We start from the raw sequence: 20,298 nt of genomic DNA on the forward strand, positions 1-20,298 counted from the left end.
AACATTATAGGAATCTGTTTTTCACTATACCAATCACACATATTCTAAAATTCCAATAGAATAAAACCAAAAACTTTTCCACAGCATGTTTCCTTAAAAATGACTTGTAACGGTGAAATATTTAATATGAGTAATTCATATAATATTAACATAGCCAACATCAGGGAGATGTTTGAGCAAAAATTGCAACAATATATTTAATATATTAATAACAAAACCATATAGGCTTAGGTAAACAATATGTATATGAAATATTCACACACTACTACAAACTGAAGACTGCATATTTTTGGACAATTAATACTTCCCACTCCGCTCGGCTCGGCTTGGCTGTAGCAACAAAAGAATCTACCTGCAATCCCCCGCACCGATGGCAAGAGTACCTTAGGTCCCAGCGCTAAACTCGTCGGAGGAAGACAGTAGGTAATTTAAAGCAAGGAATCGTATGTTTCGTACTACCAGTGTATTTATTCACCCCTGTCACCCCTCTTGGGACGAAAGAGGGGAATAGTATGGGTGCCGGGGAGCTGAACTGTTTACACAGAGGGCGACTTAGGCAAGACTAAATGTAGTCCTACTGGCAATGTTTACAGTGGACAAAGAAACCATACGGACTTTGCAGGATTTCAATAAGAAACCAATATATAGATTTGCGCAGCTATATTGTAGTGTAAATTGTGAACATATTATTAGTTGTAAGGACAAAGTCTCCTATGAATTACAAGATGAAAGCAGGAGGAACACAAAAAAAGGAGAAACACATTCAAGATAAGGATGTACAGTACAGTACCGGTACTTACTGTTCAAAATATAAAGGTAACCAGTTCAGATTTATTTAACATAAAGAAATGGTTGATCATGACACAGTTTATGCATGTACAAATTTGTAATGAAGTATGAAACCTAATGAAATATTTAAATATAATTTAATACTATAAGGATTAGTATTGGCAACAACAACAACAACAATAATAATAATAATAATAATAATAATAATAATAATAATAATAATAATAATAATAATAATGACGTAGATCTTTCTATACTGCCTAGTTAACAGAATTCCTGATAAATCATTAAGGTGATGTTGCTGTATTTCACTTAGACAGGAATTCGTGTTGTTCAGTGAACTTAGATGCAAAAATGTGAAGACTTCTTTCACAAATAAATAATAGTCTCAATAAGCCAATTATCCAGTATGACCTGCCTGATGCACAAACAGAAATATGACAAATGGCGTGAATGTAGCTGTTTTACTTGGTTATTTAACAACACTGTATCTATTGGGTTATTTAACGCAGATAGAAATTGGTGATAGCGAAATAGTATTTGGCGAGATGAGGCCGAGGATTCGCCATAGATTACTTGAAATTCGCTTTACGGTTGGGGAATACCTCGGAAAAACCCCAACCATGTAATTAGCGCAAGCAGGAATCGAAGCCACGCCCGAGAACAACTCTGGATCAGAAGACAAATGTGCTACTGCTTGAGTTACGCCGGTGGCTGTGAATGTAATCAAAGAAGTCCCTTGTGAAGTGACAGGAACCGAGGCTGTGGTGAAAAGATTCGTTACACAGTTGAAATAAAGAACAAACGATCATCCAAATGAGCCTCCTTCGAGCATTGTTAGAGAAGAACTTGCGAGTGTGCAAAATGAAGAAATATTGATGACACTTCCTGAGAGAAACACACTATTACGTGTTGTCAGGCATTCTAAAAAATTTTAACTTGTTGTACAGTCTTAGAAAAAAGGTTTTGTCTCACATATACTTTATAAGTCCCAGAAAGGAGGCAGTGCACATGATCAGACATACAGCGAAACAAAACTAATTTTATTACCTCAACTAGTCGTTCTCTTGTGAACCAAATCGCTCGTCCTCTGATCATGCGCACTGCCTCCTTCCTGAGACAAAGTACCTATGCGACAAATTTTTTTTCTAAGGCTGTACATTTTATTGAAGTGAATAATGTTACTCGTAAAATGAATGTCCAACTAACAAGAAAATATTAACATTTTTTGAAAGCGTTATTATGAGGGCAAAAAGGAGAAAATATCTTGAAAGCAAGATAACAGTGCTAATATAAAGAACACTCTGAAATCAAAAAAGTGAAAAAAATTAATGCAAAAAGAGGATACTACTCAACAAATTAGAATTCAAAGTTTAAGGGTATATGTACAATACGTGAACGACTACAAATATTATCAGAAAATGCAGGTTCTAAATTTCTAAAATTTTATAAGAAAATTAACTCACAATTAGACAAAAATTACAAGGTACCACAACAAGATTTATTAGAACTTAAATAAAGGTATAAAAATGATTACTAATGATATTTTTCAAACCACTTTTATCAGAGTCTGAAAAATAAAAACAAAGAAATTTTGCAGTTATATAATTTGGTAACCGTAACATTATTATGGTCTCTCTGACATCTTTAATATTTTTCCTGCATGTAATAGGCCTAAACACTTATTTCTGAAAAGTAGACTACTCTCAGACATGTAGAGTTGTTTATTTTAATACAATTAACTTTTTATTTGTCCTATATAAAATATATTAAAATTTACATACTGTTTTGGGACCTAATTTTTCTGTTTTCAAAGAAATGGGAATTATTGTAGTCTACCTTTTGCATAAATCCATGTTAAATCAGTGTACAAAATTTCAGAATTCTATCTCTAATGGTTGTGGAGTTATGAAATATTATGTGTGAAAATTTTCAAATTTTGGAAAATTTAATTTAAAGTAAAAAGTGAATTCTTAAAAATATTATTACTACCTTTTTTATACTTTTATCAGATATTTAAGTTCTGATAAGTCTTGTTGTGATACCTTATAATTTTTATCAAATTGTGAGTTCATTTCTTTATAAAATTTTTGAAATTTAGTGCCTGCATTTTCTGATAATAATTTTGGTCGTTCACGTACATATACCCTTAAATTACTTAAGTAGCCTATAGGTATATAGTTTATGTATTCTTTAATATTGAACTTTGCACTCGAATAAGAAACTATGTTCAACATTATATTTACAAATATACTTGAAACTAATTCATTACGAATATAAGGAAAAACTACATCAAATACCTTACCATCTCCCTCTTCCCGTTAATGTGTCCCTGAATTATTGGTGTGAAATGTAGCAACCCTGGAGGTCTAGTCTTTTGCAACCTTTCACTTTTCTAAACCAACGGTGTATTTTTCATGTTACTTTTGCCAAATACTTGTGCAATTCATTGTGTAACTTATCATGCAATGTGTATATGTGAAGAAAAGTACATTTATTTCTTACCAGGATGCTCAGTAAACGGATGTTCCTCTTTCTTCAGTTCTAAACACCTAGTTTCCTGCAAACAAAATTCAGTAGGCCTAATTATAATTACTCTGACGCGAATAAGTTAAATGACATTTACGTAATCCATATTGGGTAATTTGCTAGGAGACGTCGTTGCATATAGATCACTTTTACACTAAATCTAAAATTTGTTTTTGCAAGATATACTAAAACCCTAAACTGACCTGACCTAACCTAACCTTTTCCTTAATCTGTGACAGGTTAAGTTAGGTTAGGTTAGGTTAGTGTTTTAGTATACGGGCTATTCCATATGAAATCGATCAGTAAAAAACCTCGCATTTTTTTATACTCTAATTTTGTCCCTACCGGTACTTATACAAGGTGCTGAGGGGAGTGCATTTTCAAAAATATGCTATCGAAAGTCAAACGGTTTTCGTATTATTGAGCGACAAATTTAGCGTATTTTATAAAAACAAGCCTCTTTCAGCGCTCAGAACTCTGGAACCATTTACTACAGAACATTGAACGATAGTTTATTTTGAAGCTGACATTTGGTAGGTTATATTAAGAAGTAATCCTTATTTTTATTGTATACAGAGAGACATATAATCTGATTTTACTTGCTTTTAGGCTTTTTGGCCATTTGTAAAAATGTAAAATAATAATTAGAAAAAACCTTGCATTATTAAGAGGGATTCGGCATCGTTTGCTTAGTGGCTCGGCAATAAGTTTCGAGGGTATTAAATAGATTATTTTCACACGCCTAGACTTGAACGGCGCAGTACCGCACGCACTGGCCGAGAGCTGAAGATAAGCGAGTGTTGGGCGTCATTTTACTCCTGTGTTTATGAAAATCTGTGATAAATCTAGCACAGCCATGACTGCTAGACGACACATTACGTGTTTATGTCTACTGGACTTGCTTCCCTCGGCTATCTCCCGCCTCACAGTCAGCTGGTTAGTTCAAGCGCGTACTATTTATTTTCTTTATTTGATATTTTCAATACTTTCTTATCAACGTACCACCAGTAAAAAATATGTGTTTATTTGTACTTTCAATGCCGAATCTAACCATATATCTTAAAAATATTTTTTTCGTGGCCAAAGGCGTCTAAATGAAGAAAAATCTAAATTTCTCCATGTCCACAAAAAGTAAGAAAACTGTTTACATGTCAATATAAACTTTAACTTCTCAGCATCAAAATAAACCATGTTTTTGATCATTGGGTGAAAGGGTTTCGGAGCCACAACAGTTTAAAGTTGCTAATTTTATGAAAATACGACAAATTTAAATATTATTAATTTAAACACTATTAAGTTCTGATGCCTCAAACTTTGCACAAAACATTATATCACAGTTGTCTACGAACAGAAAAAGTTTCATTGTATTTAAAAATTGCAAGGTCAATTTTCTCTACATTTCGGTCGATTTGAGATGGAATAGCCCATATGTTGTATACACTAAGGTTAGTGTAAAAGTGGTCTATATGCAACGACATCTCCTAGCAAATTACCCCATATTGTACCGTAAAGAATAAAGTAACAATGAAGCCATAAACATTTGATTTCTTCCTTTCATTCTGTCGTGTAGTGTCACGTGTTAATAAAAAATACGTCACTTTCTCTCACTGTGTTGGAGATTCAATTTTAATATATCGTATTGGAACGATACTGAACTCCAATTCCACAACACCTTTTGGATAACACCACAGTGACGAAATGTGGTGCTAGATTTACATTTTGTTAACTTGCGTGTTACATATGCTATTAATAATATTGATGCATGCATTAAAATTAATTCGGTTGACTCTTTATTAGGAAAAGTTATTTTCGTCTCGTAATTTAGAAGAATGGAGTTGAATGAAACGTCTAGGTCAGCGGTGATCAAAACTCGAACAGCAGTGATTACACGCGAGAGACACTCCAAGAAGTAAGGAGACGGGAGAGAGGTACATGGCATGAAGACAAGTTTGGTGTCATCTAATACAATACTTTATTAATATTTAAAATATTAGGACTTATAAGGTGCTAAACAGACTTCTCTATATTAGGCATTAGGCCTATTCCTATAACAGTTTACAAGTGGAAATCTGCGTGAATTTTCAATAAAAACCTAATCAATTTTGTTTTTATTCACGTAAGAAACTGGAACGGTGAAGTTAGTGTCCAATAAAGTGAACAAAGTTGTGACTTAGTTTTCACTGTAAAAGTACTCTTGTGTAGACCTACTAATATGTATGTATGTATGTATGTATGTATGTATGTACACTGCAAGTGGGCAAGCACCCGGTGGCAGTGATATACACAATATAAACAATACACAATAAAATGATAAGCAATACACAATACATTTAAAATACGCAATATAATTTTATACACAATACAATAAGAATACACAATATAATTTAACGCATTAATAATAAAACATAAATAAAATACCTAATTTTACATTACAACCTACATAATTATGTATAGGCCCTACATAAGTTTCAATAGTCTTTCACTTTACTCTCATGTCACTCACTGGAGTGGCACTATGACGCATTTCACTGACACTTTAGCACACATTTCACTGACACTCTATAACACATTTCACTGACACTATAGAACACATTTCATTGACGCTATAAATTATCACTGATCGGAACTATTCACTGCACTGTAAAACCATAACTTCATTGACTCACCTCGCTTCACTGATACAACAGTTCAAATAAGTCAAATAATTACACCCTTATGCATACTTATAAACAGAACTACATTTAAACTAAACATTTCTAGTCTAAGACCCTCTTACACGCTATTTTTAAATAATTTACAATTCAAACCAAGGAAGTAACTAGTCAGGCTAAGTAAATACATGTCACCTTAAAAAATTAAATGTTAAATGTCACCTTAATTTTAATTTGCACTTTATACACAACTTTTTAAATTATTCTTGAATCTCCTTAAGGAAGGACAGCCCTCAAAGACCGCTGCAGGTAGGTCATTCCAATCATTTATAGTTCTATTTAAAAATGAGAATTTACCTACATCCGTTTTCTGTTTCCTACATTTGATTTTAAAATCATGATCGTTCCTACCATAGTACGTTGGCTTTTGTAACCGAGCCGTTATGTCTACCCATGCTTTCTGACCTAGATGTGCTCTATACAATGATGTTATTCTAGTTTTCCTACGTCTGTTTTCCAAAGTTTCCCATTTAAGTTCTTTTATCGTATCGTTTCCGTCTTCTCTTTTACCTTTAACAAATTTAGCTGCCCTATACTGGATTCTTTCTAAGGAATTTGTCTGATATATTCTATAGGGATCCCAACATGTAGTTACGTATTCCATTAACGGTCGTACTAACGTTAGATATGCTATTTCTCTCGATTTGGGACTAGCCTTTCTCAAGATTCTCATAATAAAGTGAAGTCCCCTCCATGCTTTACCCGTAACATTATCAACATGCTCTCCCCAAGAAAGTTTGGAGTTTAAATACACTTCTAGGTAAAAATGATATGCCGAATAAGTACAAGAGAAATGTATGATGTTGTATAGTTAGTTGTTGTTGTTGTTGTTTTGTTTGATACCAACTTCCTAGCTCTGGTGATGATTGTTGACTTAAAATATATGTCAATATATTATGCAAGTCGAACACGGAGTAAGATCATTAAGGGAAAGAACCAAAGAAGAAAGATTCGATTCGGTGCGATGAGTTGAACTTCGGCGTAGCTCAGTGGTTAGAGCGCCCAGTGCGTAGAACTGGGAGACCGGGGTTCGATCCTCGTTACCGGAGCGAATTTTTCTCCGTTAATAACAAATGAGATCTAAAGTATCTAGATGCATCTTATTTATTGTAAAACTCAGGGACAGACAAATTTCGGACGTCTGGCATCCATGGCGATTAAAAGTTAGTTCAAAATTGGTTAAGATTTCGATTTCTTTTATGTCACTACGACTAATACATACTGTTAACAAAAGCAGTTGTAAGTAAGAAATTCGAATGTGGTTTTTAAACTAATATTGCCAAATTTGTTGCGCATCTCAAGATATTACCACTGCATAGCTTCAGTTAAGAGTACAGTACGAGTACACAGCATCTCTGACAGCGTGTTTTCATTACATAGATATTTAATATCGTTTATGGTCGACCATGCCGAAATGTAGTAATTATACACCTGGTAGCAGCCCTTTAATGAACATCATTAAAGTACACCTATTCATTAAAGTTCAGGTGTTCCACCAATCAGAAAATACCATTGTAGCAATATGAAAGCGCAAGTATAGATTATTCTCGGATATGGAATCGAAAGACAACTAGCGCGAGACATTTGTTTCTCGGAAAAAATCAATACTTTCGCGTCTACGCACATCTCACAATTTACGAGGTATTGCACAAGGTCAGTGCTGCTCCTCAGACAAGAATAACATGAATACTTATGAATAATTTCAAGTTAGAAATATGGTCGAGCATAAAAAGTCGTTCCTCTGTTATGAATTCAGGTGGTACCTGGCTGGGTTACAGGCGCCAGATGTGCAAGGAAAAGATGGCGAGAAACACCACGTTCATAGTGCTTTAAACCCCTCTTTTGTTGTTGAGAGTAGAGTGGGACGTCAGGAGACAGGTAGAGTAATAAATTTCATTAAATGTCAGTACTGGGAGAAAAAGTGAAAGGCTTGCGCTCGTTTCAATAACATACTCGCGTCTTAATTACTACCATTATAGGCTCGTTGCATAATGTACTATTAATACAGTGCTTCTCAAACTATGGTCCCCGGACCACCTGTGGTCCTCGAGTTCTGCGCTTGTGGTCCTTCAAAAAAGACAGAAGAAAAATAAAATTCAAACGAATTGTGTATCACACTATAGTTGAAAATCTCAGAGTCTGGAAATGACACATGGCAATCAATCACCTTTCACTTTTTCTCCCAGTACTGACATTTAATGAAATTTATTACTCTACCTGTCTACTGACTTCCCACTCTACTCTCAACAACAAAAGAGGGATTTAAAGCACTATGAACGTGGTGTTTCTCGCCATCTTTTCCCTGCGCATCTGGCGCCTGTAAGCAGCCAGAAACCACCCGAATTCATAACAGAAGACCGAAGTACCGAACCTTTTTATGTATTTATGACTTTCTTAATAGTTTTGCCGACACCCAGTCTGCACATTGAAATGGTCACGTACTGTACGTCATACACCAATAATACAACTCTGAGGTCACAATTTGAAACTTATTTTCCAAGTAAATATGACGAATTTTCATGGGTTCGTGATCACTTTCATTGCGATATTGAAAATAACAAACTTTCATTGAGTGAAAGAGAACAGTTAATTGAACTCTCGAATGACACCGGACTTACAATGAAATTCCAAGCAGAAGGTATGGTTAATTTCTGGACCTCATCACAAGTAAAAAGAGAATACAGTGAACTGTACAATGGTGCTTTAGAGATTATATTTCAGTTTGATTCTACGTATCTGTGTGAGAAAGAGTTTTCATCACTAACTCTAATAAATATAAACTACCGAAATCGACTTGATGTATATGACGATCTCCGACTTAAGCTTGCCAGCATACGTCCAGTATAGAACAACTGTGCAAGAATCGGTAGGCTCTCCATCTCATTAATGTGAGTACCAACATTTATTTATTTTTTTATTTAATTAGTTAAAGATTATCTAAACTTTAATATCTTGAATTATTAAAACAACGAATATGATTTTTCTTCTATTAACATTAACTGTTACTTAATTAGTTAATACAAATATAAAATTAATTGAATTAAATTAATTTTAATTTGTTTATTCTATTTTAAAATATAAGTATACTGGTATTAAAATATGCTACAAAATGATAAATTTGCTTTCGAAGGGAAGAAGAGTAAGGTGGTCCGCGAAACTGTTCCGACTTAAAAAAGTGATCCCCAATTCAAAAAAGTCTGAGAAACATTGGTTTAATATATTGCAGTAAATGTATCTTTACCTTAGCTCGAATGGATTTCTCATTGCATGTATGGACAAAATGTGCTGACTCTTGAAAATGGAGGGGATGGCTCCTAAAAATATTTAGTTTTGTATATTCCTGGTAAAAATTATCGTTTATTGCATCTAAGCTGCCTTTAAATAAATAACTATTTATTATTGTTATTAAATACAGGTGGTACTTTTTACATAAGTAATATTCCTGTTGTTCACCGACTTACACGCACAAGTACAGTACATGAATAAATACTGTAGATGTAAACACACAGTATCGGAGCGTGTGGCATGAACTGTTGACTCACAACTTTCTCTCTGTATCAAGCGAAGCTAGTACATCGACGTACACCTAACTCGTATTCAAAGTAACTAAACCAGTGGTGGGCAAAATGAACGCAACCCACAAGACAGGATTTAAATAGCAATTACATACTGTGGGAGGGGTTACACTCTACAGTGCAGTGACGGATTTACAGACAGTTGCGCCACTACACTCCTACCTACCATATGTAATTAGAATAGGTCATTTACGTGATATTTAATTAATCAATTTTCAAAGCAATTTCTTCGAAATTGGGATTTATATCTGTGGATGCTATTTTCAGTTGCGCAAGGAGATGAGCATCGCTTAAGCGGGATCTGTGGCTGGACTTTATAAACTTCATTTTAAAAAACAACTGTTCGCACTGGTAGGTTGATGAATACATACTGTCATTTCCCATAACTATGGTCCTGGAACACAACATGATCCACGATACAACCATTCAAAGTTCATTGTAGAAGTAACATAGATCGTTCGTAGATAGCTGCAGTAACTTGAATTCAAACTTCAGTACAGCAAGAATATAGATAAACGAGGTACTACGATATGGAGTACAAAATTTGAATAGTTGTAACGTGGACAATAGTTATGTTCCAGAACCATAGTCATGGGAAATGACGGTACTCATTATTATTGAAGCAAACTGTCTAAGCAGTGGATATGTAGTACTGGACATCTTTTAAAAAATTTTAGCCCCCAGTAGACCTTCACATTCTGCTTTCAAGAAGCCATCATTCTGCAAATCCAGTACCTCTAACTGCAATTCTGGGATAACATTTTCAATTTAAACATGAAAAGGAGTGGCAAAAATATTGGAATCTTTCTCCATCCTTTGAAAATCACTGAATCTGTGTTCTTTGAGCTCGTATAACAGGTGATCTATTTTAAGAATGTACATATTTAAGTTCGCGTCCTGAATATTTGTAACTGATCCTAAACATGAGAAATGAAAGAACTGCCTTTCTTGTAAGTGTGATATCCTCTCGATTCATAAGATTCTGCGAAAGACATTGTATCACTAATGAAGCTCCGAAGTACAGCAGTCCACTATAATCCGCCACGTACACGCGCAGTATTTTCATGGTGTGGGGGAAGGGGAAGGGGAAGGTAGGGGATAAGTTTGATGCTTCGCTGAGGTCTGACGTCACTGCGGCAATGCTGCAGGAATGCCCACCATTGAACTAAACGAAGGACTTGATACATAAATTAATTAACAACAATTTAAATTGCCGCCTAGTGAAGCTGTTGGACAATTATATTCGGGGCAGAACGTTCCAGGTTAAACTGAACGACGTGCACTCCACGTCGCGAGGTATTAACGCTGGAGTGCCTCAGGGCAGCATTCTGGCACCGATACTTTTCCAAATTTATATTAATGACCTACCTTTTCATCAAAATTTCAACAATAGCATTCTAGCGCTATACGCGGACGATTCGGCATTTCTCACGGCATCGTGGAAGCCAAATGTTGCCATTAATAGGCTACAAGGTCACCTACGTGACATTGAACCATGGCTCCTCAGATGGAGAATTAAATTAAATATATCAAAAACACAAGCCATATTATTTAGCAGGAGAAATAAATTCAATAGATCGGGCATAAATCACACAAAATTAGCCATAAATGGATCACAAATCGAGTGGAAAACTTCAGTAAAATATCTCGGAGTAACACTAGACAGACGGCTCAATTTCTCCGAACACGTACTACAAAAACTCAGACTTTCCAATGCTAGATTGGTGGAGCTTTATCCAGTATTAAATAAAATCAGACATCTAAACATACACACAGCTCTAACTTTGTATAAAACATTAATTAGGTCAGTAATACTATATGCTTGTCCTGCTTGGGGACATGCACCTATTACAGTCCATAAAAAATTACAAGTTTTCCAAAACAAAATTTTAAGATTCATCACAGGACTTCCTAGAGTAACTCCTGTTAGATTGATTCATGAAGAACTAGAAATTCCGACAATTCAGGAATTTATTTCAAATCAAGCCTTCTGCACGTACACCAAGTCGTACAGCAGCACAAACCCACTAATTTCTTCACTAGGAAATTACAACCCTGCATTAGACAAACATAAAAGACCTAAGAGTGTACTCCACCTTCTAGCTTGGAACGACAACGTACAAGACGAATACCAACTTGAACACTAAATAACCACTTGACTCTACACACAGACAAGGCTATTAATGCACTAATAATGTTATTTCTCTGTTTCAGGGTCATCACGTTATTGGCAGTATAGATGCATTGTTCTAATTGTTAACACTTTTTTTATGGACCTTTAATGTATTTGTATTTTGAATAATGATTAAATCAAAACCTCCCACCTGAACATATTCCGACCACACTATAGCCAATTGGCTTGTCGTCAGCACGACATCTCATCCTGCTCTAGGTTTTTCCGTGGTTTCCCTTGAGCAATAAGACAAATGTCGGGATGAGCCCTAAAAGAAATGGGCCACGGACCACTTCCCTTCCCCCACTCTTTCTCTTATACTATCACAAAGAACTTGCTAATTTCTTAGATACCAACCCTGAATTATGATAATAGGGGAACATAAATATATTGTAAGTTCACAAGGCTAACGGCTTCGAAGCTGGGTACCTGGTTCTAATGAAGTGCACTGGCAGCAATCTAAAACATGGGGGCATGAGATAGTTACTCTGCCTGCCATTAAAAATTCACTGCACTAAATCCCCAAGGTAAAAAAAAAGACTCTAGTAAAAACAAGTTATGGATATCATTATCAAAAAGAGAAAATGAACACCGTTAGTAATATCGAGGCACGAAATAAAATAAAATGATTCTAGTTATAGATTAAAAAATCCTACACAGATGATAGATATGAGTATTGTTCATGAGTGCTCGTAAACAAAGAACCTTGGGAAAGTTTATTAAAGTATACCAGTGACTATCTATAGTAGTTCTATAAATTTCTGCAGTTAATACCAGTGGCGGCTCGTGAACTTGTGGATTGGGAGAGCTGCAGTAGATTTCGGTACATACAAATTTCACTTCTTGATACCATTACTAATAAGTATAGGACAAAAATAAATGCACTACATATCGAAAAACCAAAACTTCCTGACTCAGTTGCGAGATGTCTGTAGGACCATTTGCTAATCCCCAAGAAAAACTAATACCATCGATTTCAGTCTGAATTTCAGATCGGCAGACACTCAACTTACAATCTACCAGTTCATTCTGAATTGTCTTAGAATAACCTTAAACAGTGACATGTTCCAAATGATTTTTGAGAGGCTCGTTTAGATTACTCACGAACTGTAGCAACCCACGAAACACATCAGGGTTCTTCGAATCGTTTTTCCATCATGTCCCCTAAGGGGAAGTTCATATTGACCACAAAATTTGATACAATCAATTTTTTTTAAATAATTTCACGATTTTTTTCTCACTTCTTGATTATGTTTGAGAATGTTTGTTCTGTTCGTTTCACTTAATTGCACAGCAGTATGAGTTGCGTAACATAGCCAATGAAACAACGTTTTTCAGGTGAGACTGCGAAGATTCGTGCATTTTGCTTTTTAGGGGCAAATGTCCTAAATCTGTCACACCACTCCTAGTCCATGCAGTATCACCACCGAAGAGGAGGCAAGGAAAACAAAATACAGATTTTTTTTTGTTCACATCCACGTAACCACAAATGCTTAGCGTAAATTTCATTGTTATACTTCTCTACATATATGCACTATTTCGGCTGGATGAAGCTTAAGTAAGATTTAAGTCGGGTAACGGACGACCCTTTAATTTCACTCATTACATCAATATTCTCCGCAAGGGAAAGTTAGAAAAATAAAATTAATATTCTGCAATTCACACACACTCTTGCTTGCAAATTTGGACTGGTTAAGTTACGGTACTAAGACGTCACACCAAAGCAACACTCAGATTTACTGATGGTCAACAATTTTCTAAAACTGGAAAAGAAGTCTCTTTCGTATTTTACGTGCTATATCAAGAGGATTCTACTCGTGCAATCATTTTGAGTTAAAGCAAATATTAGGTTCTGCTGGAGGCTGGATATATACGTAATAATAAGGCAAAAGAGAATAGTCTATTAATTTCCTTATATTAACTCGATAAGATTCTACAACAATAAGTATGTGAAAAGAAAATAACAATTTTGTCATTAAGTTTCAAGGGAATAGAGAATCCATTTGACGCAGCATTACAATAGCGGTGTGGGAGGAGAGGAAAGATCCCTTGTTGCCTGGCTCTGCAACCACTGCAGCGAGATATGGGTTTTAAACAGCGGCAGTTTTCCTCTGCTTCCCTTCACCTCTCTACCCCCTGACCAAGCAAGACACACTGTCTATGAGCTGACCACTCTGCAGATCCCAGAACGACTTTGAATGCAGTGTCAATTCCAATACAGTCGACGCGCAAAAAGATTATGCATAAGATAATAGTACATATTCCCGGCCAGATGAAATATAAAGCAATTTACCAATAAAAGCTGTAACAATTCTTCTACAAATTAAAATAAATATTATTTTTATTTTCGTGTCAAAGCAGGGAGTGCTGCAGCTCCGCAGCTCTTATGGACGAGCCGCCCCTGGTTAATACTTCCCTATGGAGATATCCCATCTCCTATTGAGAATCCATTCCTATATTGAGGTTGAATTAAAAACAGCGTCCGTCATCACGAAATGGAATGACGTCAGGGCACGGATTGACTATGCGGGCAGCATGGAGAGGACAGCAAGCCATTAGTAGGTACAGCTCATGCATTTTGTCAAGGCACTCGCGATGTGCAGTACGGGAACAACGTTTCTGTAGAGGGAGTAGGAATAGAAGGGAAGGTCGGGGTGTGTCTACCGAGTTCAAGGCAAAAACTAACCCATTCCCCTATAATTCGTAAGTAGACTCATCCGATCTCGTGCGCAGCTCTGTAGAAAGAATGGGGGAGTGTCTGGACATAATGCATGCGCTGTACTGTAGCGGTGGGGATGCAATAGGGATATCCTGAACTAGCACCAACAGATAGCGCGTGTGTACTTTGAGGGATGCGCTTTGCATGTACATTTGTTTTCCGGTATATAAACATTGAGGATTTACGTAGTGTATTTGTACATAAAATACTCTTAAAAACAACTCAAAATGCCACATTTTTGTTTGTTCCTATATTTAAAAACCAGGGAAAGCCTTTTGTCTTCATTCAGGTCCCGAAATATTCTGAATATATGCTTTAAAATTTAACCAATTAAATTGCGCCTCGAAAGTGCTAGCTATTAAACAAAAATAACTACTTCAAGTAAGGAATTGCTGGCTACAGTTTCATTTTGGAGGAGGGGAAAGAAAAATTAATAAAAGCATATGCAAGCTTAGATTATAATTCCGTACTTCTAGAAGTCTCCGAAGTTTACGCCAGGATTTTACGTCTGCAGTAAACTCTCGATTAACTGGGATGTTTATTATCCAGGACGATCCATAGTGAAATCCATTTCGTGAATAATGTTTTTAATGTATGTAGACCTATACTAATTACTAAAACCGTGTTTTTACTTCAGATTTTCAAAATCATCCTACATAGTATTGAAAACTGCATATCCTTAACCTACAAAACACAGGAATAATCGTGATACTACTGTGATCATATTATATCTTATGAAACATTGCATTTGATCTTTCTGCAACTAGAGAAAAAAATACGAGGAATTAAATCTCGATAGTCCCTTCCCTATAAAAAAAAACACATTGGTGGCTGCAAATCCTGTTTTTAGCGTACGGTACTTACAACACTAATGATTAAAGAGGTAATATTCACCTTCGACATAGTTCCTATTTTTTTATTCGTGCACCTCGTTCTCAAAGTTCTAATTTAGGTTCATGAATATTCAAATTACTCGTATCTATATTCTGCATACTGCAGATTTCTCCATCCATCTCTTAAGGGGAATCCTCAGTATTATACAAGTTTACGCTATGATTTATTGTAAATTAAATTAAATTATGATGTAAGAAAATACTGAATTATATTAATATACTAGGTTAGGATAAAATAATTATAAATATAATTTGACATGCACAGAAAACCAACAAGTAGGAGAACGTAATCAATTGTAGCATATGACATAATATAGCCCTACAACTTGTTGTGCCGCATGGAACGCTCCTGCCATCTAATGGTAAAACTTCGCATAAGTTATGAAAATAAGTAAATTTAATCACAGATGTAATTCATCTGACTACACTCTACAAAGTTTCCCCAGTCCATGCACTGCTAGATCATAGTGTATTATATTGGACGATTAGTACGCAAGAAAGGGGCAAAAAATCCCTTAAAATAGCATTACAGAAGATCAGTAAATATTTTCACTAATGTTTAATTAATTCACTTGAGTCTATTTCATTTTAAGTACTACCTACGTTGATATCATTTAATGAAAGACGGAGTAGAATTCTCTATAACAGAGTTCAATAGTATCAGTAGAGGGATGGGCTTTCAGTTGTCATGTTTTATAACTTTTTATATTACATATTTTGCAATGAAGCACACGTGTGTAAATATACAGGGACGTCATTTTATTTTTACTTCAATTTTTATTGTACCTGAGTTTTTGAATGTACTTTACTCCCACCCCTTCTACTAATGAAGTTCAATCGTCCTCCACACAGATCCAAGACCGCATATACAGTCATAGTAGCCTTACGGTCATAGTAAACAGTACGTTCTAAATATGTTCGCGTTTTCCAGTGACGAAAGAGCTTTCAATATTGAATCATTTTCGCACAGGTACTGTCGTCCATTTGCCTACGTCGTATCCCGGTTTCCCCCACCAGCTTTTATTCGCCAGCTAGTGGCTGGGCTGTCTTAGCTCTTTTCTGAGAACATTAATTTCTGTTAGGAATTGGACGTCTATGTAATATTATACAACTGTTTAAAATAACTTAAATAAAAGGGCCTCGTTAGGTAATTTACTGCCACGTGATTTCCCCCCTTTCTACGACCCTACGACATAACCACTTGGACGGACAGTAGATAGTATATCTGAGTAATTTTATCTTTTCGGATCGGGCAGAAGTGAAGATTGAATTTACAGTACGTAAGGTACTCTTTTATAGAGTAGGTACAGAATTATTTCAACATGAGTTAGCCTACTAGTAGGCTACGAGGGACGAAACTGGTAATTGGGATTAGGTACAATAGTCTATATTGCGATAATTTGCACATTAGAACTGAAGCCTGTATCGAAATGAACGGCCACCATTTTAAAAAAGTGTTTAAATATCCATATTATGATTATTTTTCAATTTAACTTCATTCTCTATATTGTAAAACGCGCCAGGGCGAGTGCCTGCTGTTTCCAACAGGTGGCAGCACGCACAAGGCACGGAGGAGTCGGGCATCGGATGGTCGGCAGGTGGCAGCAGGAGGGGGGCACGCGGAGAAGTGGCGGGCATCGTCTCGTCCACTTGGTTGAGAGGCGTGCTCGCAGCAAGGTGTGATTGTGAGACAAGAGCAAGAGGAAGCAGTGACTATACCCGTGGAGATTAGAGACAGCAAAGTATTGCGTGTGATAGAAACTAAACTACAGGTGTATATTAAAGGTGTACTAACAATTCAGAAGTGGGATATATCTGCGTGTCAGTCAAAGAAAAGCTACTAGGTGAGTTAGCTAAAGGCGCTACTAACACGTGGTAATCTCGTTCTTTTGTTAAATCTCTAAGGTGCTGTAAGAGATGGCGAGTAATCTAAACCAGGTTGAGGATAGCGTGCTGGATTACGAAATGGAGGTCGGGGACCGAGAATCGAGCCCCGATTCCATGGCGTTTTCGTCATCTGGCACGTGCAGGGACCACGTGGACCGGAGCGTCGCGTCTCTGGAAGACGACGCGCCGGCAGCGGATCCGGTCCAATTGGCGGTGGCCCACATCCTCAACCAAGGGGATGTTGCCAGGGCGATTCAGAACATGATGCAAGAGCAGGCAGCCCGTATCCTCAAGGAAGTAGAGGAACGGGCGCAGGCTACCTTGCGTCATGTGACTGATCGCCAACCTGAGGTTGGAGGCGCCAGCAAAGGGGCAGCAGAAAAGAAGAGGAGTCCCGGAAGGCCAAACAGTAGCGCACGTGGGCGCTGCTGTAGAGAGAGCACCTCGTATGGAAGTGCGGCCAGCAGCTCTAGGGCGTCATCGCGCCCTACGGCGAGAGCAGGGGGAGAACTTGTTGATGCTTTCGATCCAGACGATTGTGAGTGTAACGTCGATCGTTGGCTCAACAAGATCGACCAGCTGGGCCGCATCCACGACTGGAGCGATTATGAGAGGGCGTTCTTCATGCAGGTGAAACTCCGAGGTGGGGCGAAGGCCTGGTATAATCGCCTGGATGATTACGACCTCTCGTGGTCCGAGTGGAAGAAGGCATTGAGGCGCGCCTTTCCGCAGCAGCATGACTTCGGCGAGTCATTGGAGGAACTGGTAGCGAGGCGCAAGCTACCAGATGAGACCACGACGAAATATTACCACGCCAAGCTTGCTCTGTGCGAGAGGTGCCGCATCAAGGGCGAGGATGCCATCTCCTGTATCATCAGGGGACTTCCACTAGAGCTCCAGGGGAACGCGCGTGCTTACAAGTGTAAGACTCCAGAGGAACTCTACTCTGGCTTCCTGAGTACGATGGACAGGTACCGGGAGAGTGGACGATCCCAAGGAGGGGCGAAGAGGCGGTGCACGGAGACCAGGGCGAGGCGGGCACATAGCCATGGTGGAGCGGAGTCGGACAGGAAGACTCAGAGGGTGAGGTGTTTCAACTGCCAAGAGTTGGGCACTCATCCGAGTCGGAACTGTCCGAAACCAAGGACGCTTCGCTGCATGCGGTGTGGGCAGGCGGGCCACACCAAGTTTGCGTGTCCAAACCGCCCCATGGGAGAAGCAGCCAGCAAGGTGCCAGACCGGAACACAACAGTAAGACTAGTTGACGGCAACAGTAGTAATTTATACAGAAAGACTGCATGGGGCAAAGGCGGGGAACGCATCCTCGTATATCTGGACACTGGCAGCGAGTTTAACATTGCCACCGAGCAGTGTGCTATGCGGGTGTCCAGGGGCGAGATGCGTCCTACAGCAGTAGTGCTGCGAGGGTTCGGTGGTGGTACCATACGGGGTGCAGGTGAGGTCACTCTAGATCTGATGGTAGATGAGATCCCTCTCACAGTTGATGCTATAGTGGTGCCGTGCAGTCTGAACGGTGTGGACGTGCTGCTGGGTCAACCAGCGCTGAAAGGCGAGGTGGCGCTGGTGGTAGCAAGGGGAGTAGCTACACTAACTCGGCAGGAGAACCTCATCCAGACAATTACGCTGGACAAGGATGATCTGGTGAATGAAGAACGATACCAGGTAAGAACTGCCTCGGAGGTCACCTTGGTTCCAGGGACAGCAACCACGGTGAGTGTCAGAGTGGAAGGGGTCGATTCTGGCAAGGAAGTGCTAGTGGGAGCTCGGAGACATGAGGAGCAAGGGTCCTGGATAGCGATGCCAAACACGGTGCTGCAGGCAGGTGATAACCAGCAGTTAACGGTGAGTTATTTTGGTAGACAATCTGTGGTGTGGAACGCGAATCATCTGATCGCCAGGGCGCGGCTTTGTGAGTCTCGTAGGGCGTACCAAGTGAATCGGGTGATAGAAAGTGACCAAGACGATGTTGCAGTGGACCTGTCCAATATAGATGTCGGTGACATTAGCGCAGAGGACCGGTTACAACTAGTTAACTTGCTGAGTAAGATGGCGACATGCTTCTCAGTGGGAGATACGGATCTGGGATTAACTCATCTAGGCGAGATGAAAATTCAGGTAACCTCTGAAAGGCCGGTGTATCATCGTCCCTACAGACTTTCAATTGCGGAGAGAGCGATGGTTCGGGAAAAAGTGCAAGGCGTGTTGGCTGGTGGTGTCATCAGGGAGTCTGAATCTGAGTATGCGAGCCCCATATTACTGATACCTAAGAAGAATGGTGATAGCCGCTTGTGTGTAGATTACAGGGCATTGAACCGGGTCATGGTGAAGGATCGGTACCCAATGCCGTTGGTGAGTGATCAGCTAGACAAGCTAGCCGGAAGCTGCTACTTCACTACATTGGATCTGGCACAAGGCTATCATCAGGTGCCCATACACCCAGACTCAATTCAGAAGACTGCATTCATTACTCCGGATGGACATTACGAATACTTGAGAGTCCCTTTTGGCCTGGCGAACGGCCCAGCAGTATTTCAGCGCGTCATCAACAAGATGTTGAGCGGATTAGAAGCGGATTCTGTGCTGGCGTATATGGATGATCTTCTAATCCCAACGAAGACCGTCGAATCTGGCTTGAAGTTGCTGGAGAGGGTCCTGAAACTGGTGGCGGAGGCGGGCCTCAAGTTGAACCTGGCGAAGTGTGCCTTCTTGAAGAGTAGTCTGGTGTATCTGGGACATGAGATCAGTGCTGCAGGTGTGCATGGTGTCAGGCAGTTCTTGGGACTGGTGAGTTATTTTCGGAAGTTTATCAGAAATTTTGCTGTGATTGCCAGGCCGCTGACAAACCTGACGAGGAAGGACGTTCCATGGTGTTGGGGCCCAGGGCAGGTCGAGGCGTTCTCGCAACTGAAACAGTTTCTGATTGACAGGCCAGTATTGGCATTATATGATAGCGAGGCTGAAACTGAAGTACATACTGATGCCTGCAAGTGGGGACTGGGTG

The 20,298-nt window shown here is 38.6% G+C and overlaps 1 protein-coding gene across 2 annotated transcripts in view; it reads right to left on the minus strand.

The window, feature by feature from the left end:
- LOC138710393 (vascular endothelial growth factor A-like) overlaps positions 1 to 20,298 on the minus strand; it is a 51,797-nt gene that overhangs the window by 25,289 nt on the left and 6,210 nt on the right. For both annotated transcript variants that reach the window (XM_069841278.1, XM_069841279.1), the window contains exon 2: positions 3,295 to 3,349. In XM_069841278.1, coding sequence (XP_069697379.1) covers positions 3,295 to 3,349 — 55 coding nt within the window. The remainder of the gene's footprint in view (positions 1 to 3,294; positions 3,350 to 20,298) is intronic.

The sequence above is a fragment of the Periplaneta americana genome, chromosome 12 (genome assembly GCF_040183065.1).
Source record: "Periplaneta americana isolate PAMFEO1 chromosome 12, P.americana_PAMFEO1_priV1, whole genome shotgun sequence".
In the NCBI taxonomy this organism is placed as follows: domain Eukaryota; kingdom Metazoa; phylum Arthropoda; class Insecta; order Blattodea; family Blattidae; genus Periplaneta; species Periplaneta americana.